Source organism: Hippocampus zosterae, chromosome 8 (genome assembly GCF_025434085.1).
Source record: "Hippocampus zosterae strain Florida chromosome 8, ASM2543408v3, whole genome shotgun sequence".
In the NCBI taxonomy this organism is placed as follows: Eukaryota; Metazoa; Chordata; class Actinopteri; order Syngnathiformes; family Syngnathidae; genus Hippocampus; species Hippocampus zosterae.
Genome location: NC_067458.1, coordinates 10,818,220 through 10,834,525, shown reverse-complemented (window position 1 = coordinate 10,834,525; position 16,306 = coordinate 10,818,220). Strand labels below are relative to the sequence as shown.

Below are 16,306 nucleotides of genomic sequence, written 5' to 3'. Positions count from 1 at the left end.
TTTCTTCGCAACATGATTTATTTTCAACAATAGCAAAGTCATCTCACAGAGACTACTTTGAATTACACAGAATACAAATAAATATAGATATATATTTTGGGCCATAGTATAATTTAGGACTTAACAATTGTGACAAAGTTTACACTGAATAGTGCAAAAACCACAGAAACGCTGCCTTCTGTAGGATGTTTACATGGAGTACGCTTACGGACGGTGGCTATCTGCGTGTGCTACCCCCTGGTGGAAGACTTGCAGTACTGCGCGTGTCTTAAGCAGCAAACTGAAATTTCAAATGCAGTTTTAAGCTCCTTGTTGGGGAAGGAAAGCTTCCTCAGAGTGTGAACTGTGCTGCAGATGTATGCATAATCAGATGGGAGAGGCTCTCACGGATAAATTATCAAGTCAAGCAAGAAAAACGAGTCAAATTAAACAAAGTGGGGATTTCTCTCAATGGGACCGCAAGAGACGCACCCAAGCCAAGACATACAGCCCAATGACAAGCGCTAGACTTTGAAATGACAAAGGAATATCTACCAGGTGGGTCGTGCCCACTGGCCCTGAGTGAATAGACTTTGAAATAAACAAATTAAGGTCTTAGCACCGTCAGACAAACACCCGAAATGACAACTTTCTGCCATTTCTACTCAATCCAAACACAGCGTCTTGGATTGTGACAGGCACAACATATTTGGTAAAGTGCACTCACTCCTTTCACTCATCTTCATTACCACACATTTTTTTTGCACAAAAGTTAGGTTTAAAAAACAACACACAGGAATAAAAGACGTTTCGCCAAGCATAATCTAAATGTGTTGCAATTTGAAATGTTGTGGAGCCATTTTCTTTGTTTTTGAAACTTGGACCTTAACAAATACGGTTTTGAGTTGCCCTACACTGAGGGGAGGAGGGACAACTTGTAGTCAGTCAATTCTCCTTAATGCAGGCATATACAGTATATGACCATTAGCAATACGTCATTGGTGCAGCGTAAAAAAAAAAAAAAGAAAAAAAAAGACTATGAACACAGAAATGCTACTTGGTCCCAACAACACAATGAGGCACGTTGTCCTCCTTTGCTGTCAACTATGGATGCATTTATCATGGAGGTCAATCTCTGAGCATTGATCATTAAACCTGTTAAATCACATCAAAGACGAAGAGATCAAGAAAGAGGATGAGAGGAGACCATTGTGGGCTGATCATCATTATCATAATCATCATCATCATTTCAGCCCACAACGGGTCAGAAAGAAAAGGCATTCAAAAGAGAGGTACCCAAGTTTCCGAAAAGACAGACATGTTCCTACTGCTGCAAAGATGGAAGAAAGGGTGAGAGTGAACGTCATGCAGAAAGACGCGCACATCTTTGGCTATGCGGCAGCGCGACGTCTGCGGTGCCAAGGTGTGCCGGTGAGCACTACAGCTGGCTAATGCTGATGGGTATAGATAGCCCTGTTAAGACTGCATGCTGAAGGAGTGGAAGAAGATGTGGAACAGTGGCTCCCGCGTCCTCCAAGCTTGGCTTTGGTCCACACAGCAAGACACGCTGCAACCAGGCAGGATGTACATGCGTTTTGGCTCGGCTCTGTGCGAGTAAGTGGTGGTGTTTCTCTCTCTCTTTTTTTTTTTTTTTAACTCCTGTAAGCTTATAGCCCTTCAAGTTAAAAAGTTGTCTTTGAAATTGCACAAATTGGTCACTTTTCTCTTGGCGTGACGTTACAGTGTCTTGGGGCGCAACGTCCGAGCAGGTGAAAAGTCTTCGGGTGCAAGTGATCCTCCAAGTCACAAATCAGCCGTTCCAGCTCTCCTTTTCTTGCTGAATGTTATGTGTCTTGGCGGTACCTGAAAAAGAAGGAATGGCGTGAGCGAAGCCCAGCGAAAGGTAAGCAAACGAGCAACACTCCAAAAGTGTGGGGCACACAAATAAAAGTCAAAAACGTAAAGGATATAACAAAGTTGAGTGGATTTAGTGTCTATGCGAGTAGCGCCCATGCAGTAATCTACATTTTCTTTATTATTGTTCTAACTACAGCTAGCTCCTTTTTTTAAATAATTGAGTGTTATGGTGAACAAATGAAAGGCATGAGGTTGTTCTGCAAGGTGATTTGCCTCCTACGCAGGAAATCAGCCGGTCCATGTTGTCAAAGTCACTATTCATCACAAGGCTCGAACATTTTTTTTTTTCGCCCTTTGGGGAACAGTTTTGGATTTTACACAAGGCTGACGATTGTATGTCGATGAAAGGAAGGTCAACCGGCTTGCCAAAAATGTTGCCGCTTGGTCTTAGATATTCGACTGTAGCCCTTAATTGTGTTGTGCTCGGCCTTTTTGCTCAGGGAGACAATCTCAGAGCATTTACAATTTCATCTTATTTTGACTAGCCTTGGCCAAACTGTACTCTTCACTACATTTGGTTTTGTGCCTGGCTTGGACAACAACTTACCCGCTCTGTAAGGTGAACTCAGGCAAAGCACCAAGTGATGTCAGCTGTTCCTCCAGAGCCACAATTCGTAACCCAATGTAGCCCGAAGACAGCAGCAGCGCCACCACCCTGAGGAGCAGAGACAAGCTGAAACAAACACTCACACTCGACGATGCGGGCCATAATAATTTCTTCAAGTGTTGTGTGGAAAACATAACTTTTGAAGAACCGTTTGCTATGACGTTACAAGACCATACAAACATCCGACCTTGAACGAACAAAGTTCCTCAAATGAAAACATTTTGCATGAGGGGTGTGGTGCAATCATATCTTATCGCAAGAAGACCGTGTCTATGTGAGGAGTGAAGACAAAGCGACTTACATTATCAGGTAGATGAAAAGCAGCGTGTTGAGGGTGCTGGCCTCTCTCTGAACCAGCAGAGACTTGGCCTTTTCCGTCACATTCCAAACCCACCAGCCACCTGCAGCTGGGAGAGGAAGCAGACATGCAAGGACAACATTATTGTCAATGCCACATTGGCAGGCTGCATTTAAATTTGGCTTTCACGCATCATTTATTTGAGAGCATTCAAACCGACGCATGATCCCACAGCACCAGGAACATGCGCAATGTTGTGTCTTTTACTATGTGCATGGAACATGCATCTTCTCAAATATTTTGAATGAATTGGCAGTTAACCTGGCACATTGTGGGACTGTTTTTGATACCTGAAACTGACTGATCGTCCTCTGAAGATGAGCTCTCACTCTGCAGCTCATGCAGGCTCTTGAAAGTGGATCCTGTTCCATTAGGTAGTGCAGCATCTACAAAGGAGACATCAATGATTACGTTTACAATACAGGACCAAATCAACCCGGTTACATTTTTCATAACTTCTGTCTAGCGTCGTCTGCTAAACTTTCAGGTGTCAAATGCTGGTCCTCGATCCTGCATGATTTAGATGTTCTCCTCCGGCACTTGATTCAAATATCTGGATCGTTATCAGGCTACTGCTGAGCTTGCCGAAGAAATGATTTTTTTTTTTTTTAATCAGGTTCAGGATAGCGACCCTAGAGGACCAGAGTTTGACACCTGTGAGCTCAACTACTGTATGTGTGCCTTGGCTAGACTAGACCGCAATGAAGCTCCTTTCAGTTAGCTCAAAAAGGAACAGTAGCTTGTTGCTACAACTTTTTTTTTTTTTGCTCATTTCACTATCAAAAGGTGTTCACGGAATTATTCTTCCCTCATCAAAAGTCAACAGTAGTGTGAGAAGTGTGGAGTGAGTAGATCCTAATGAACAAATTAGATTTTGTGCTTGGAAACTCAATTTATATCGTCACGGTGAAGGAGCAAAATATAGACATACTACCGTCAATCCATTTTTATCCAAATGGGCCTAGAAAAAAACTAATGCACAGTGTTGACCTCTCACCTTTGTGCGCGTTTTGCAGTGGTTTGTCCTGTAACGACTGCGACTCAGAACCATCAAACAGGTCAAAGCTGCCATCTAGACTCGACTGGCTGGAGTTCTGTTATGATGGGACACGGAGAGACAATAATGAGTTTATTCAGTTGCTGACATGGAGACTGGGGGCGCAATGGAGGAGGAAATGTGAAGTGACTGAATTAAAATCATCTCCAGTAATTTCAAAAGTAGTAGAAAACAAAATCGACAGTCCAACAAACCTCCTTACCACAAGTTTGCTCTTGTCAAAGCTTTGCTCAGCAGAAGAGATGACCGGACTACTGTTGGTGCTGCGGTCCTGCAAACAAAAATGCACAATTATTTTTTTATACTGTGTACAGTTTTCTGAAACATTTATTTATTTATTTTGTGCATGCAACACTTATTTTTTTTTCTCCCCCCCCCCCCCCCAAAAAAAATAAATTGCTGCCGTAGACTGCAAATTTCCCCAACGTGGGACAAATAAAGGTTATCTTATTATCTTATCTTATAATGTTGGTGCTGAACATACTTGTCAGTCTGGCAATTTTAATGGAAAACGTCAATTAAGACGCTAACGTTACAGATCAGAGTTTTGCAAATGTTTAGTATGTACAAGTTTGATGACATTTGAGTTCTTTGTATATTGACCGTCCTTCTATCACTTGCATTCCTACATATCTGCAGTTGGAGTAACTCGTGATTAAGAGCGTAGTGCCTCTCACCTCAAGCTGAGGACAGACGGAGCGCAGCAGCTGATAACACGCATCTCGGTTCCGCAGCGAGACAAACAGAAACTGAATATCAACGGGGAACAGGACAGGCAGAACATTAGCTACTCATTCGGCTGACAAACACGACGAGAAGCGCTGGTGGCCTGCACAAGAGAACAAACCTTATCTCCCTCGGTGGTTCGAATTGACAACGCGTTTGGTACCAGCAAAGCAGTGTTCTGCTTTTTGACAATGTAGATAGAGGAGATGGGGATCACAACCTGGAATGGCAGCAAGAGGAAGCAAAATTTGATTTCATGGAAACTGGGATGGGGGGGATATAATAAGGGGGAAAGATATGTCCCAATGGTTTGGACAGCTTGCGTAGTTTAAATCCTGCAACAGACTGTCCGCCTACCTTAGTGTCCTTGAGCAGAACAGAGGAGTAGAAACAGGCATTACTGTCAGTGATGTACAGTCGACCGTGGTAGGGCACTTCCTTTTGTAGGGCACAGATGTATGCTGGGAAAAGAAGGGTGTAAATTTAATCAACTTTGATATTGGGTTAAGTCACTCAAGAAGTTGTTGTTGGTCATGTTTACCTACCATGTATCAAATCTTCGCTTTCCGGAATGTCTGGAAACAACTTGTGGAATGTTGCATTGTGTTTTATGAAACTCTACAAGATAGAAGAAACAGTTTGCAGTCAGAATTTGTATTTTTTTTGGGTCGGAGGGGGCAACCACACTTTCTTTTGGCGATGTTTAGCCATGAAGACACCTATTGCCCTCTCACAGGTTTAAAATCATTAGAGAGAGGCAATGTTTACTACTCACTCTACGTTTAATGAGTTCTAAAGACTACAGTGTACAACTTTTTATTCATGTTTTTTTTTAACGTAGCGGTTAGTGTATGACAGGACCTAACATGAATGAATTATGCAAGAAATGTTTTCCGGTTCATTTAATGTCGCTGATCACGGAGTGGACTATAGGCCTTAGCTTGCTGATTTTCTGCTGCATTCCAAGTGCGACTGTTGTATTTGCACATGCCTCCCAACGAGAGAAAGGCGTAGTTCCTCTCCAAATGACAAGGTCATACTTCAAAGGGTAAAGGTGGACTTACGCTTTGTGCGCCGCTGGCCCGATTCCTGTCGAAGCTTCTGCAGTCAACGTCGAAGGTCTGCGACCTAAGTATACATGGCACACTTAGTTTTGTATAAACCAAACGTTGCCAGATTCAAATCCGGTTGAGTTCTTCTGTCAATGTTGTTTCAACATGAAATTGCACAACTCTGACATGTTTACTCAATTGAGGCTTTCATGTAGCTTTCAAAATGTGGTCATTTCAACTGAAGATGAACTGAATTACACCGATGACATGGTGTTCACATGACTGTATAGCCAGCCTCATTGTGCGTCCCCGACATCATGAGGGCATTTCACACACATTAAAATCACGTGAGCCCGAACAGCGCAATCACGTGTGTTATGACTTGGCTCAACAGCTTCAAGTCTTGTGATACAGATTCAAATCGTTGTGACGCCACATCACGCCAAGCGCGTCGCAGTGTCCCTATGATTGAACCCATTCTACTCAAAAAATAATAATAATAATAAATTTAAAAAAAAAACGGATTGGCGATCGCTCCAATGGAAATTATTTCGGAGGGGATCTTACCTGATGGACAACTGTCTGGTGAGGGTTTTGCGTTGCTCCTCGATCTGCAGCTGAGCGGCCTCCAGACTCAACGTCTTCCTGGCCTCCACTTTTTTGACCCCATCTTTACTTAAAGTGCTTCGGCTCTTCTTCACTTTGGTTGGCACTCCACCACCACTGCTCTCTACTGGGTAGCTGCTGGATATCGGAGAAAAAAAAAAAATTGTCCCATAAGAATCCGGTTTATGTGCACGCATAGGATGGCACCAACATATAATTTTGCATTAGAAATAAGTCACTTTGTTACAGCAACCATTTGGATGTACAATCTCGAGCGGTCTGAAGTATTATTGCACAACCTTTGTTGTTACTTTCCTCTTCCGAGACGTCATTTTTGTTGCAACATCAAGTTAGCAGGCGGTTGATTGAGAAAGGTGAAGCGTAAAAGGCTGGCAATATTTAATCTGCGGAAATTGACTGCGGAAATGTGGATTATAACAGCACAGTTTTTCACAGCTCCATTAAGGACTTGGAAACAACAGGTGAGAACAGCTTGAGGTCAGGAGATCATAAAGCCCACTGAAGCTCTCAAAATCCGGCAATTAAGTGTAATTTATGAACCTGTTATTCTCTAGACTGAGAGCCTATCCTTAAAACAGAAAACCATCACTGTTTAGAATTCAAGTTGACACAAACATGTCCTGATTTGAAGTAGCCTTGAGTGGGAGGAAAAAAAAAAAACAACTGTGATAACTGACTGACAGAGTTTAAGGCTAAAATATGGTCCCGATTACAACTGACAAAGATGGTACACAATCTAAAGGAAAAGAGGAAAAAAATCTAATCAAATGATTCGCCTTACCTGGAAAATTTAAACCTTTTTGATGAACGGAAACTCATATACCTACTAACCGTTGGCATTTCCTTTTCTAAGAAAAAACAAAAACCTAAAAATCGGTATTAAAATATTTCTGGCTTTATGCCGTGACTACAAAATAGAAAAATAAGATTTACAATCCATCTGTTGATCGTCCAATCGGGTGAAAAACAGTCTTAATGGTGCTATGTTTTGTATGAATGCCCTGAAAGGGGAAGCCACGACCGTATGTGCTTGTGGTGGTGGTGTGACACTTCGTAAGAGGGTGACGTCAAACCTGGCTACGCCCCCTGAAGCCAAACAAGCATGAAGGCAAGCAGCAAAGCACACATACCAAAGCACAAACAAAGTGCACTTATACAGATGCACACAGACGCAGTGCTATGCTCAGAAAATACTTTAAAATATTCCACCGACAGATCCTGCCCAAAAAAGAGAAAGGGAGACAATTCTTCTGCTTCTTAAAAGCAAAAGCAAAGCAGATCCAAAATAAGCTGCTCAAAACTGGCCAGTCAGGCCTTATCTAGGAGTGGTGTTACATGATCATATTACAAACGTTTTGGTGACATCCTTTTGAGTAAGGCGAGAAAAGGTGTCAGCACACAATTTAATCATGATGCGATTAAAAAACAAATCTGCATTCTTCACCAGAGGGGAGCCCAATTGGCGCCTTCATCGTATTCGTTTCCCGCTTCATCCCCTTAGACTACCGCAATAAAGTTAAGGCGGTAAAGGGAAGACGTGCAACGCAGCCTCAGGCGGAGGCACACCATGTCATTATGCACGCCTAGATTAACTATGCAAGTAAAAACGGGGAGTAGTAAGCCAATTCGAGTGCGAACTTGTAGGCATGTCTACTAGAGATGTTGCAACAGCTCTTGAGCCTCCAATGTTGTGATGAGCAATCAAATATTATCCACACATTTGTTTCTTTCTCCTCTACTCCTTGACATGAGGTTAAACTGACGTGGCCAGTGGAGGCAGTATTCAAAGGATATCATCACGAGTTTGTAAAAAGGGGAGGCTAGAACCCTCCAAAAGGGAGTTTCTTGAACACCGCCCCCCCCCCACCCGCCACACCATGACACACACGCAGAGTATTTGGTTTGCAGTTTACAGGTTTTTCTTGGTTACATTAAGACCGTCTCAAAATATGCAAGGGTGGAAGGTTCCCCCCGTAGACTGCGCAAAGGGACAGGAAGCCAACAAGAGTCCATTTGCATGACAAGAAACTCATAAACTTTGGGTTTCGACTGACCGGAAAAAAATGCACACCTTTGACCCACTTACCACACTGAGCACCGACCACACTACAAAAATGGTCCAACTTGACACATCCTAGAGTTTTACTTAGTCTCCGACAAAGTAAAAAATGAAGGCGGTTTGTCAAACCCAGATAAAAGAGACAGCAAAAGATTTTTATACGCACGCGTGCTCAAGTTTTATTTGAGGATAACTACATTTTACTTATTACAATTGATCTGTTGAGCTCACTGGAATACTGCTAAAACATAAAAAGGGACATATTTTTGAAGCTTGAACAACCACAACCCGAGCCTGACTTACTGATTAAAGACAAGTCGTCAGCCATAGTTTCAAATAGATGACTGAGCCACCACATCAACATCTACACAAATATGAATTAGTGAAAAGAGTGACTCGGAGATTTTCTAGTCTTACCTTGCCAAAACAACAGCAGAACGGTTCTCCGCGATGCACCTCTGTTGGTTTATCGCTTCCCTTCTATCCATGTTGCTGTCATTCGCAAACTGGAAAGTTTTTAACCTACACTAGGGAGACCTTTTTCACTTGGACACACTGACTGACTGACTAAGGCGATGGGAGTAAAGGTCGATTTTTTATAGCAACACTTGAAAGCACCCAAGAACAAAGACAAGAGGCTGAAATGCAAAGTAGAGCATGGAGGGTGTGGGGGGGCAGTTGGGATACAGACCGAACTTCCTCAATAACCATTGTCTTTTCTAGTGGTCTGAGCCCATGTTGTTATGGAAATGATTGTAGCAGTAGGTGGTAAATGATGGGGGGTAAGAAGCCTATTGGTGGGTCATTTACCTTTTAAATGGGTCCTCCATTCACCACACCTAGCAAGCAAGAATTTGATTCAAATGCACTAAGCGCAATGGACATGCTAATAGAGCCAAGCTCAGTCTCTATACAGGACAGAAAGCAGACCATATCCTGTTTGTTTGATTGGGGTGGGGACTTTGAAAATAAAGTTAAAAAACTAAACGATAAGAGTGGAGCGTACCAATCACAAGGAACATCGCTTTCCTGACAAAGACATTGATCACCACAGAAAGTGAATTTTCAGTTTTTCACTTCACACAACCAGGTTCAAATTGATTGGTCAGAAAAAATATATATATATTTGTCATTTTTTAACTTTCTTTTGATGGTGGCGCGGACACCCGCAGCTCCTCCTCTTGTTTTATGTTGTATCCGATCCAATATCGCATATCCTCAACATCACAGATGACTTTTGGCCAAGGAGGCATGGTATTGATTGCCAGACAAGTACAGCGGCAAAAAAAGAAAACCAACCTACTACAGAGCAGAGCAAAGCAAATTGTGATTTACATTTCCAGAAGCTCCTCAAATCAACTTTCATTTTGTTGGCTTGGTGTCACAATTATTATTCAGGTGCCAGGGCAAAAGCTTAAAAAAAACCCACTATACAGGCATGAACAGGCAGCAGCTTGCAGTCAAACGGTAAGATGCATTTCATTTATCACACATGAAGGGATTTAAGAATGAGGTCAACAACTGCAATTTTGTTTCTCAGAAGATTGATTCCAGTCAGAAAAAAAATCATCATCATAATTGCCTTAATTTGCCAACATGACCACAAGCCTATGACTACACATTTTGTCATCTCCATAGAACTCCTCCACAAAAACTACCGGTACTTGCTATGAAGCCCATTCCATTGTGTGAGACTGCCATCTTCTGGAGGGAAATGGAGTGTTGCCTTCCTTCAAACTTCCAAAGTTAAAAAAAAAAAAAGTACCATTGTCGCTGATGCCCAGAACTAAGTAATGAAATATGTTAGGACATCAGCCATGGAACATGTTTGCCATCAAATTCAAGTGTTGTTGCATATGCTGTAGCTTTTAGCGCCAACATTTAAAATGTGACATTTATTTTTTAACTGCTTCACATTTTGTTCTGTTGCACTTTGAACATTGGTTAAGTGGATCTAATACATATATGTGGAATTTAAGGTCTACTTGGATGGTAAATTACATAGAGTTTCTCAAAGTTGTCAACACCCAAATAAAACCGCAAAAGAGAAAAGTAGAGCAATGGCCGTAAAGCATCCACTTTTGGTTTCAACTCTGTGATTACTCTGCTTCCATTTATAACAAAACTATGAAAATTAAAGACAGCTAGAAAATATGTCTCTGGGTTGCAGTGACGGGATCAATGCTGAATTTATAGGCGTCTGGTGCAAGTGCACAATTTGGGCATTTGTACCTTCACATCATTTGAAGTGTTGCATCAATGTAAACGTGGCAATATTTTACGTCCTTTGAAATGTACATATACATGCAATATGAAATGCATTTGAGATGAAATCAGGAATGGGCACTTGTGCTTACAGTGTAGCCAGCCGAAGGATTTGAGCTTCAACAGAACAGACAGGAAGGGCAGGGAAGAGAACTACTTGTTAGGGTAAAATAAAATGTAGTTAATGGCAGGCCTGCCAGGCCTACATCTGTAAAAAGCAGAGTGTGTATGTGTGTGCGTCTGTGTGCATGCATTACTGAATGTGTGTTGGTGAGAAAGTCATGTGGCCCTGTGCATAGAGCAGTTCAAATCACTTCCTGTATGTGGACAGGCAATGCAGACAGAGGTGATTTTAAAGGGTATGGTGATGAAAGGGGAAAAATATATCTACAATTAACACCCACCTACTGCATCATGGTGCTGGTCTACTTTTCTTTTAAATGCTGCGGGTCTAGAAACACAAAACCTGTCTACAAGTGGATGTACACCCAATACATACAGTACATGAAACTGTATATTTGCGTACAAATAATGGATAAAAAGTCCTGTTTTAACTAGGTTGTTGCTTAGTTCTTTTTTCCATTCCAACCAGGATGCATTTGGCAATTTTTTCATGGACACCTTACAAATGGCATTTAAGAATGTGAGGAACTAAATACGATATCATTCTGCAAGACACTGTAGTGTACTGACAGACCATCTTAACTTAACTCTGCATGAGCCAAGGAGTGGTCATTAGCACTGCCATGACAAGAGGCAACACATGACTTCAGCTGGGTTGTGGGGACCCTCCCCAACATTCTTGCTTATATGATATAAACGTCTTCACATCCAACAAGTTTGTGTTAGTTTTTCTGCACTTGTTTTTGGAAGCCACAATGACATTGAATTGCCCATTTTATTATTACAAGCCAGTCAAACTGTCTCACTTGGCATGTTATTGTTGAGGATCACCGTCCATATGCACTTATTTAAACATTGTGTGAGTGCATGACTGAATTGGGTTGTCTACATATGTTTCAGTCTTCTGGTCTGCATAGTTTAAGAGGGACAACTTGTGCATTTGGCAAACTGACCCACATGGTGAAATGGATGAAGTCATATTTACTTAGCATGAGTGATGGCACAGCCGAGCCAGAATGGTCCTCACTTGCTGAAACAGTCCACATTCATTTAGGTTCACACATCAATACAGTACATTAATTTCCTTTAAACCTGACGAAAGTGTCATTTGACAATTTGCATGTATTTTACCATCGTCAATCATATAGTCGTTCAGTGGTTAAAACTGCAGTTTTGCCAGGGCTAATGACGAATGAGGGGTTGTGCACACACAAAATATGCAGGAATAATCTCGTACAGGGTTGCATGGGAAATAAGCGAATGTGAAACAAGTCGAAAAGGTCGCAGCATCTGCAGACCAAGGAGTGGCTAACTCGTTAGCACAGCAGTAGCATTCGTATCTAGATCTCATGCACGTTTCAAATATATGCCAATTCAAACAATCAATTCCTATGCTGTTCCGTGGTAGGAATAGTCTTACTTGGAAACAAGAACATTTGCTAGCATCAATGAAACGACAATGGTTAGCATCCTCTCAATGGGTGATGCTCAGCAGCAGCTAGCATTCATTCCGCTTACCTTTCTTTCATGAAGTATTTGATTCTGACAATGGCCTTCTCGTCGATCTTCCGGAGGAAGGTTTTCAACTGCTCTCTCTTGTTTTCAAGCATTCTAACCCTCTGTCAGTGGTGGTCAGTCAGTTCGTGTTGAGACGAAGTGCCACGCCACACCAAGCTTCACAGTTCCTGTTTGGTTCCGCCTTTACCCACTCGTTTCAACCACGGCTGATTAGGATAATGCCCTTATATCGTACCAATCCTGTGGACCAATGAGCAACGAGAAAGGCTGCTGAAAAGCGGTCATGTCAGACAGCTTGTCCAATCAAAAGGAGGTAGCGGGGTTGGACAGACTGCCCATTACCTAATATGGGGAATGGGCGTCCTTATTCGTCGACATCTGGAACTCGCTGTATTATTTTGGAAAAGTCCTGGACCCTTTAATCAATCATTTATTCCAGGCGTTAACCTGTCACGTGTATACAACAACGCGTTCAGCGCCTATTCGATACAAAAGTAGTTTTAACTGAATTTGGTCAAAGAATATTCTACAAAATAGTTAAGCCTGATCCAAGTGACCAAAAGGCAATGTTTTATGTGCAAAGGTGACAGATATAGCACCGGACAGCGGTCAGGCCAATGACCGAACTATTCATCCAAAAAGTGTATTTATCCCAATTACATAATGAAAAAAAACCCCTATTCATTGGCAACATTGGGGTTTTTTTGGATCATACATTATAATTTAAGAAATTATTAATAGTGAAATCAATAATATTGGCTACAAAGTGTAGATGCTTTGCTGCAACAGGAAGTGCATGTTTATCTAATAATTCTGATCACAAAATTAGAACTAGAAATGAAATGAATAATTTCCTAATTCATGTGAAGTGCAGCTTGCAGTGGACTGCTGCCATGCTTCTTCAATCGGGATAATTTTAAAATGTTCTCTTTTTTGTCCACTTGGGAGGCTGAGTTTTCATTTGCTTTCCATACCATCACTCTTTTTTGAAAACAAGTGTTTTTCTAGATCACAAAAGAATCCTTAGCTGCAACTGAACTAGAAGCCATCTAGCCTTAAAGGTATACTGTGAAGTCATTTCTAGAAAATCCCAAATGAAATATTTTCATGTCACAAGTAAAATACTGAAACAAAAACAAAATGCTTTAAGTGAGCTCAAGTCAAGTCAAGTCAAGTCAACTTTAATGTCAAATGTGCTCAATGTGCAACATACAGTACAGATGAAATTGCTTTTCTTTCAACCACATGAGAGAGAGGAGCCGCCGCTTTACCAGTGCATCAAAGACGTCATGCTGAAAATGTGCACACGTCTGCTACAAGCTAAGTTTGAAAGCAAACAAGAAGCTGTAGCGTCCATTGACGAAAATATGTACTGTAAATCCACTTCAATTCCCAGCAGAGACTCCCAGCTCCACATACGCATCTGCGCTCTGCGCTGACTCTCCTTTCTTCTCATCCTCGGCTCCACAAGCCATCCATCCATCCAGCCGCAGGCTGTCCAACAGCACCGACATTTCCGCTGAACAAAATGGGGCTGTGAAAAATGCTGCCCAATTCAGGAGCAGAAAACACAAGCGTCCCGGAGCTCTCCAGTACCGGCAATCAATGGGCGCCGACATTCCTCCCAATCAAAATCATTGCTGGTACACGTGTGCTGCCGAGAAGGCGCAACCACCAAGCAGATATCCTGACGAGCGACAAACCCGTAAGTGTCTCATCACTTTCAGATAACAATAGCAGAGCTCACGATGGGAAGTGTACAAAGCCAGTCAGAAATCAATTCGGGTAGTGATGTTTCAAACTCATCTGACGGGATCCAGGTGTTTGAAAAGTTGGAGGAAGAGATGGTTGATGGCAAGATGTATGCTGGACCATAATGAATAAGTCAGATGTTTAGGATGCAGAAAATGTTGTGCCTGTGAACGGCCAGACATGGAGGGAAGACGAGACCCATTGGTATTGGAAGAACGGTAAAACCTTTTGGCTACCGAGCATTATTGTTTGCAACTCGATGCTGTGCCGTGCAGTAAATTGCGCATGATCGGATTACCACCTTGGTGCATGTATTCCCGCTAGCACAAGTCATAGTGGTTGCGTTGTTGGCCACTCCACACTTTATATCAGCAGTATGTATTCTTAGTTGAAGCCATTACAGAGGATTACATCCATGTACGGATATAGTACTTTGATTCGAATGTTTTCACAAGCAATAGCCAGAGTTATTCATTGATTAGCACACTTACCTTTTTTGCAAATCTGGTTGCAAAAACAGATCTTGTAAGTGCTTGTAACAAAGAATGCTGGTCGACACTGGGGTGACACTGGGCTTTTGCGAGAACGTATTTCTGGTCCATTTACGTGCACTATTTTTTTTTCTTTTGGCCACGCAAACAACTGTTTGCCTGAATGTGAACAGTGCATGCCCACATAGCACTGAGGCATTTTGCCGAATAACTTGATAGCAATGGCGGAGAGAAGTTAACGGGACAATTGACAATGCATTACAATGAGTGACTGGCAACTTGTAAATTATGTCACTTGCCGGAAATCGCTGAACAAAAGCATTTTTATTGTTGAGCGTGTTGCTGTTGGTCTAACTATGAACCTAGGTGCGCTGTGTTAAAAAAACAAAAAACAAAAAAAACCTAAGTATACCTGATATAGTTTTAACCCTTAGTATTATTCAAAAGATAGTTGGCCAAGTTTACTTCACACCTGACCTTTAAGGTAATGCACGAGTAAATGAAAGACTCCACAGGTGCAGCACAAACATGTAAGCGGGGAATTAATTGGAACAGACTGGCTACTTGTGAACTTTTAAACGATTGCGGTCTGGTGACGGGTATGGCAAGGTGCATTACTGGTTGCCAGCCAATTGCAGGACACATACCGTATAGACAAGTAACCATTCTCAGCTAAGGACAATCAATACGGTAGTCTTTAGGTAGCTTTTGTGCATGTTTTTGAACTATGAGAGGAAGCCATCATACTGTACTACCCACACAAACACAGGGAGATTTTGAAGCTAATTTTTACCAGTGTTAATCATAAACTATTGCTCACCTTGTAAATGCAAGGGCATAAATCCACCTTTATTTATCAGTAATACAATACAAATTCAAAAGACCAATATTTTAATACATCTCCATTCAAATTTTTTTATTTATTTTTTGACTGGTTCAAGCTTGCATGGAGACAACTGGATTGTTCATGTTCCAATGCATTCATAACTTTTAAATCAAAACAGACTTTCCTATTCAAATCAATTTTCATGATGAGCCGAATGTATTGTGTTGCAAAAATGCTGATAATAAACAATAAAATGTAGAAGCTGATGCACTGTTTTATTGTTATCTGACCTGTTTCGGGGTTGAACTTTAGTAAACCTTTAGTTCACCGATAGAGTAAATCCTTGAGCAAGATTTTATATTTCTGGCTGACCTTAACACTAGAACACCTTAAATACCTTTCACACCAAAATTACCAAGGACATTTTGTTGCTAGTACATTAGTGGCCCATTGACACAGAAGCTTAACATTTATGTAAGTTACACTGCATGACAAAGCAGAGATAACTGCACTCAATCTACAATGTTGCTGGCACAGAAAAAATACCTAACACATCTAAAACCAATTTAGAAATAAGGCTCATATTTTAGAGTGAATATGTTTTTGGAAACAATCAAATTGGATTGTATTACACAGTTTTTGGTTTCCGTGATAGATATAAGGGTGGTTAGGGCAACAACCTCACAGTGCAGAGGTGCAGGGTTCGATTCCAGTTCCGGCCTTCCTCTGTGGAGTTGGCATGTTCTCCTCGTGCCTGCGTGGGTTTTCTCCGAGGTTTCCGTTTTCCTCCCACATTCCAAAAACATGTGTGGCAGGTTAATGGAACATTATAAGGTGTGAGTCTGAGCACAGGTGGTTCTTCGTCTCTGTGTGCCCTGCAATTGGCTGGCAACGAGTTCAGGGGGTCCCCCGCCTACTTCCTGAAGACAGCTGGGGCAGGCTCCAGCAC

The 16,306-nt window shown here is 41.8% G+C and overlaps 2 protein-coding genes across 5 annotated transcripts in view; one reads left to right on the top strand and one right to left on the bottom strand.

Moving 5' to 3' along the window:
* On the bottom strand, positions 1 to 12,493 carry si:zfos-943e10.1 (GRAM domain-containing protein 2B). Of its 3 annotated transcripts, none has more exons than XM_052074607.1 (13): positions 12,289 to 12,493; positions 6,264 to 6,440; positions 5,709 to 5,772; positions 5,190 to 5,262; positions 5,002 to 5,105; positions 4,766 to 4,864; positions 4,596 to 4,667; positions 4,121 to 4,189; positions 3,859 to 3,955; positions 3,152 to 3,247; positions 2,805 to 2,910; positions 2,444 to 2,551; positions 1 to 1,842 (listed from the first exon to the last, which is right to left on the bottom strand). In XM_052074607.1, the coding sequence occupies exons 1-13, from the start codon at positions 12,378 to 12,380 to the stop codon at positions 1,824 to 1,826; spliced, it is 1,176 nt and encodes a 391-aa protein (XP_051930567.1). In that variant the 5' UTR covers positions 12,381 to 12,493; the 3' UTR covers positions 1 to 1,823. The 3 variants fall into 3 exon arrangements, with proteins under 3 accessions (XP_051930567.1, XP_051930568.1, XP_051930569.1); XM_052074608.1 differs by lacking the exon at positions 12,289 to 12,493 and adding an exon at positions 8,800 to 8,960; XM_052074609.1 differs by lacking the exon at positions 12,289 to 12,493 and adding an exon at positions 7,105 to 7,369.
* The window catches only part of gipc3 (GIPC PDZ domain containing family, member 3), a 22,825-nt gene continuing 13,133 nt past the window's right edge, over positions 6,615 to 16,306 (top strand). The window contains exon 1 of one of the 2 annotated variants that reach the window (XM_052074638.1): positions 6,615 to 6,784. In XM_052074638.1, the coding sequence (XP_051930598.1) occupies positions 6,728 to 6,784 (57 nt within the window). In that variant the 5' untranslated portion in view covers positions 6,615 to 6,727. Of the gene's footprint in view, positions 6,785 to 13,533; positions 13,994 to 16,306 lie in introns of those variants that run through there. The other variant, XM_052074637.1, reaches the window with a different exon arrangement.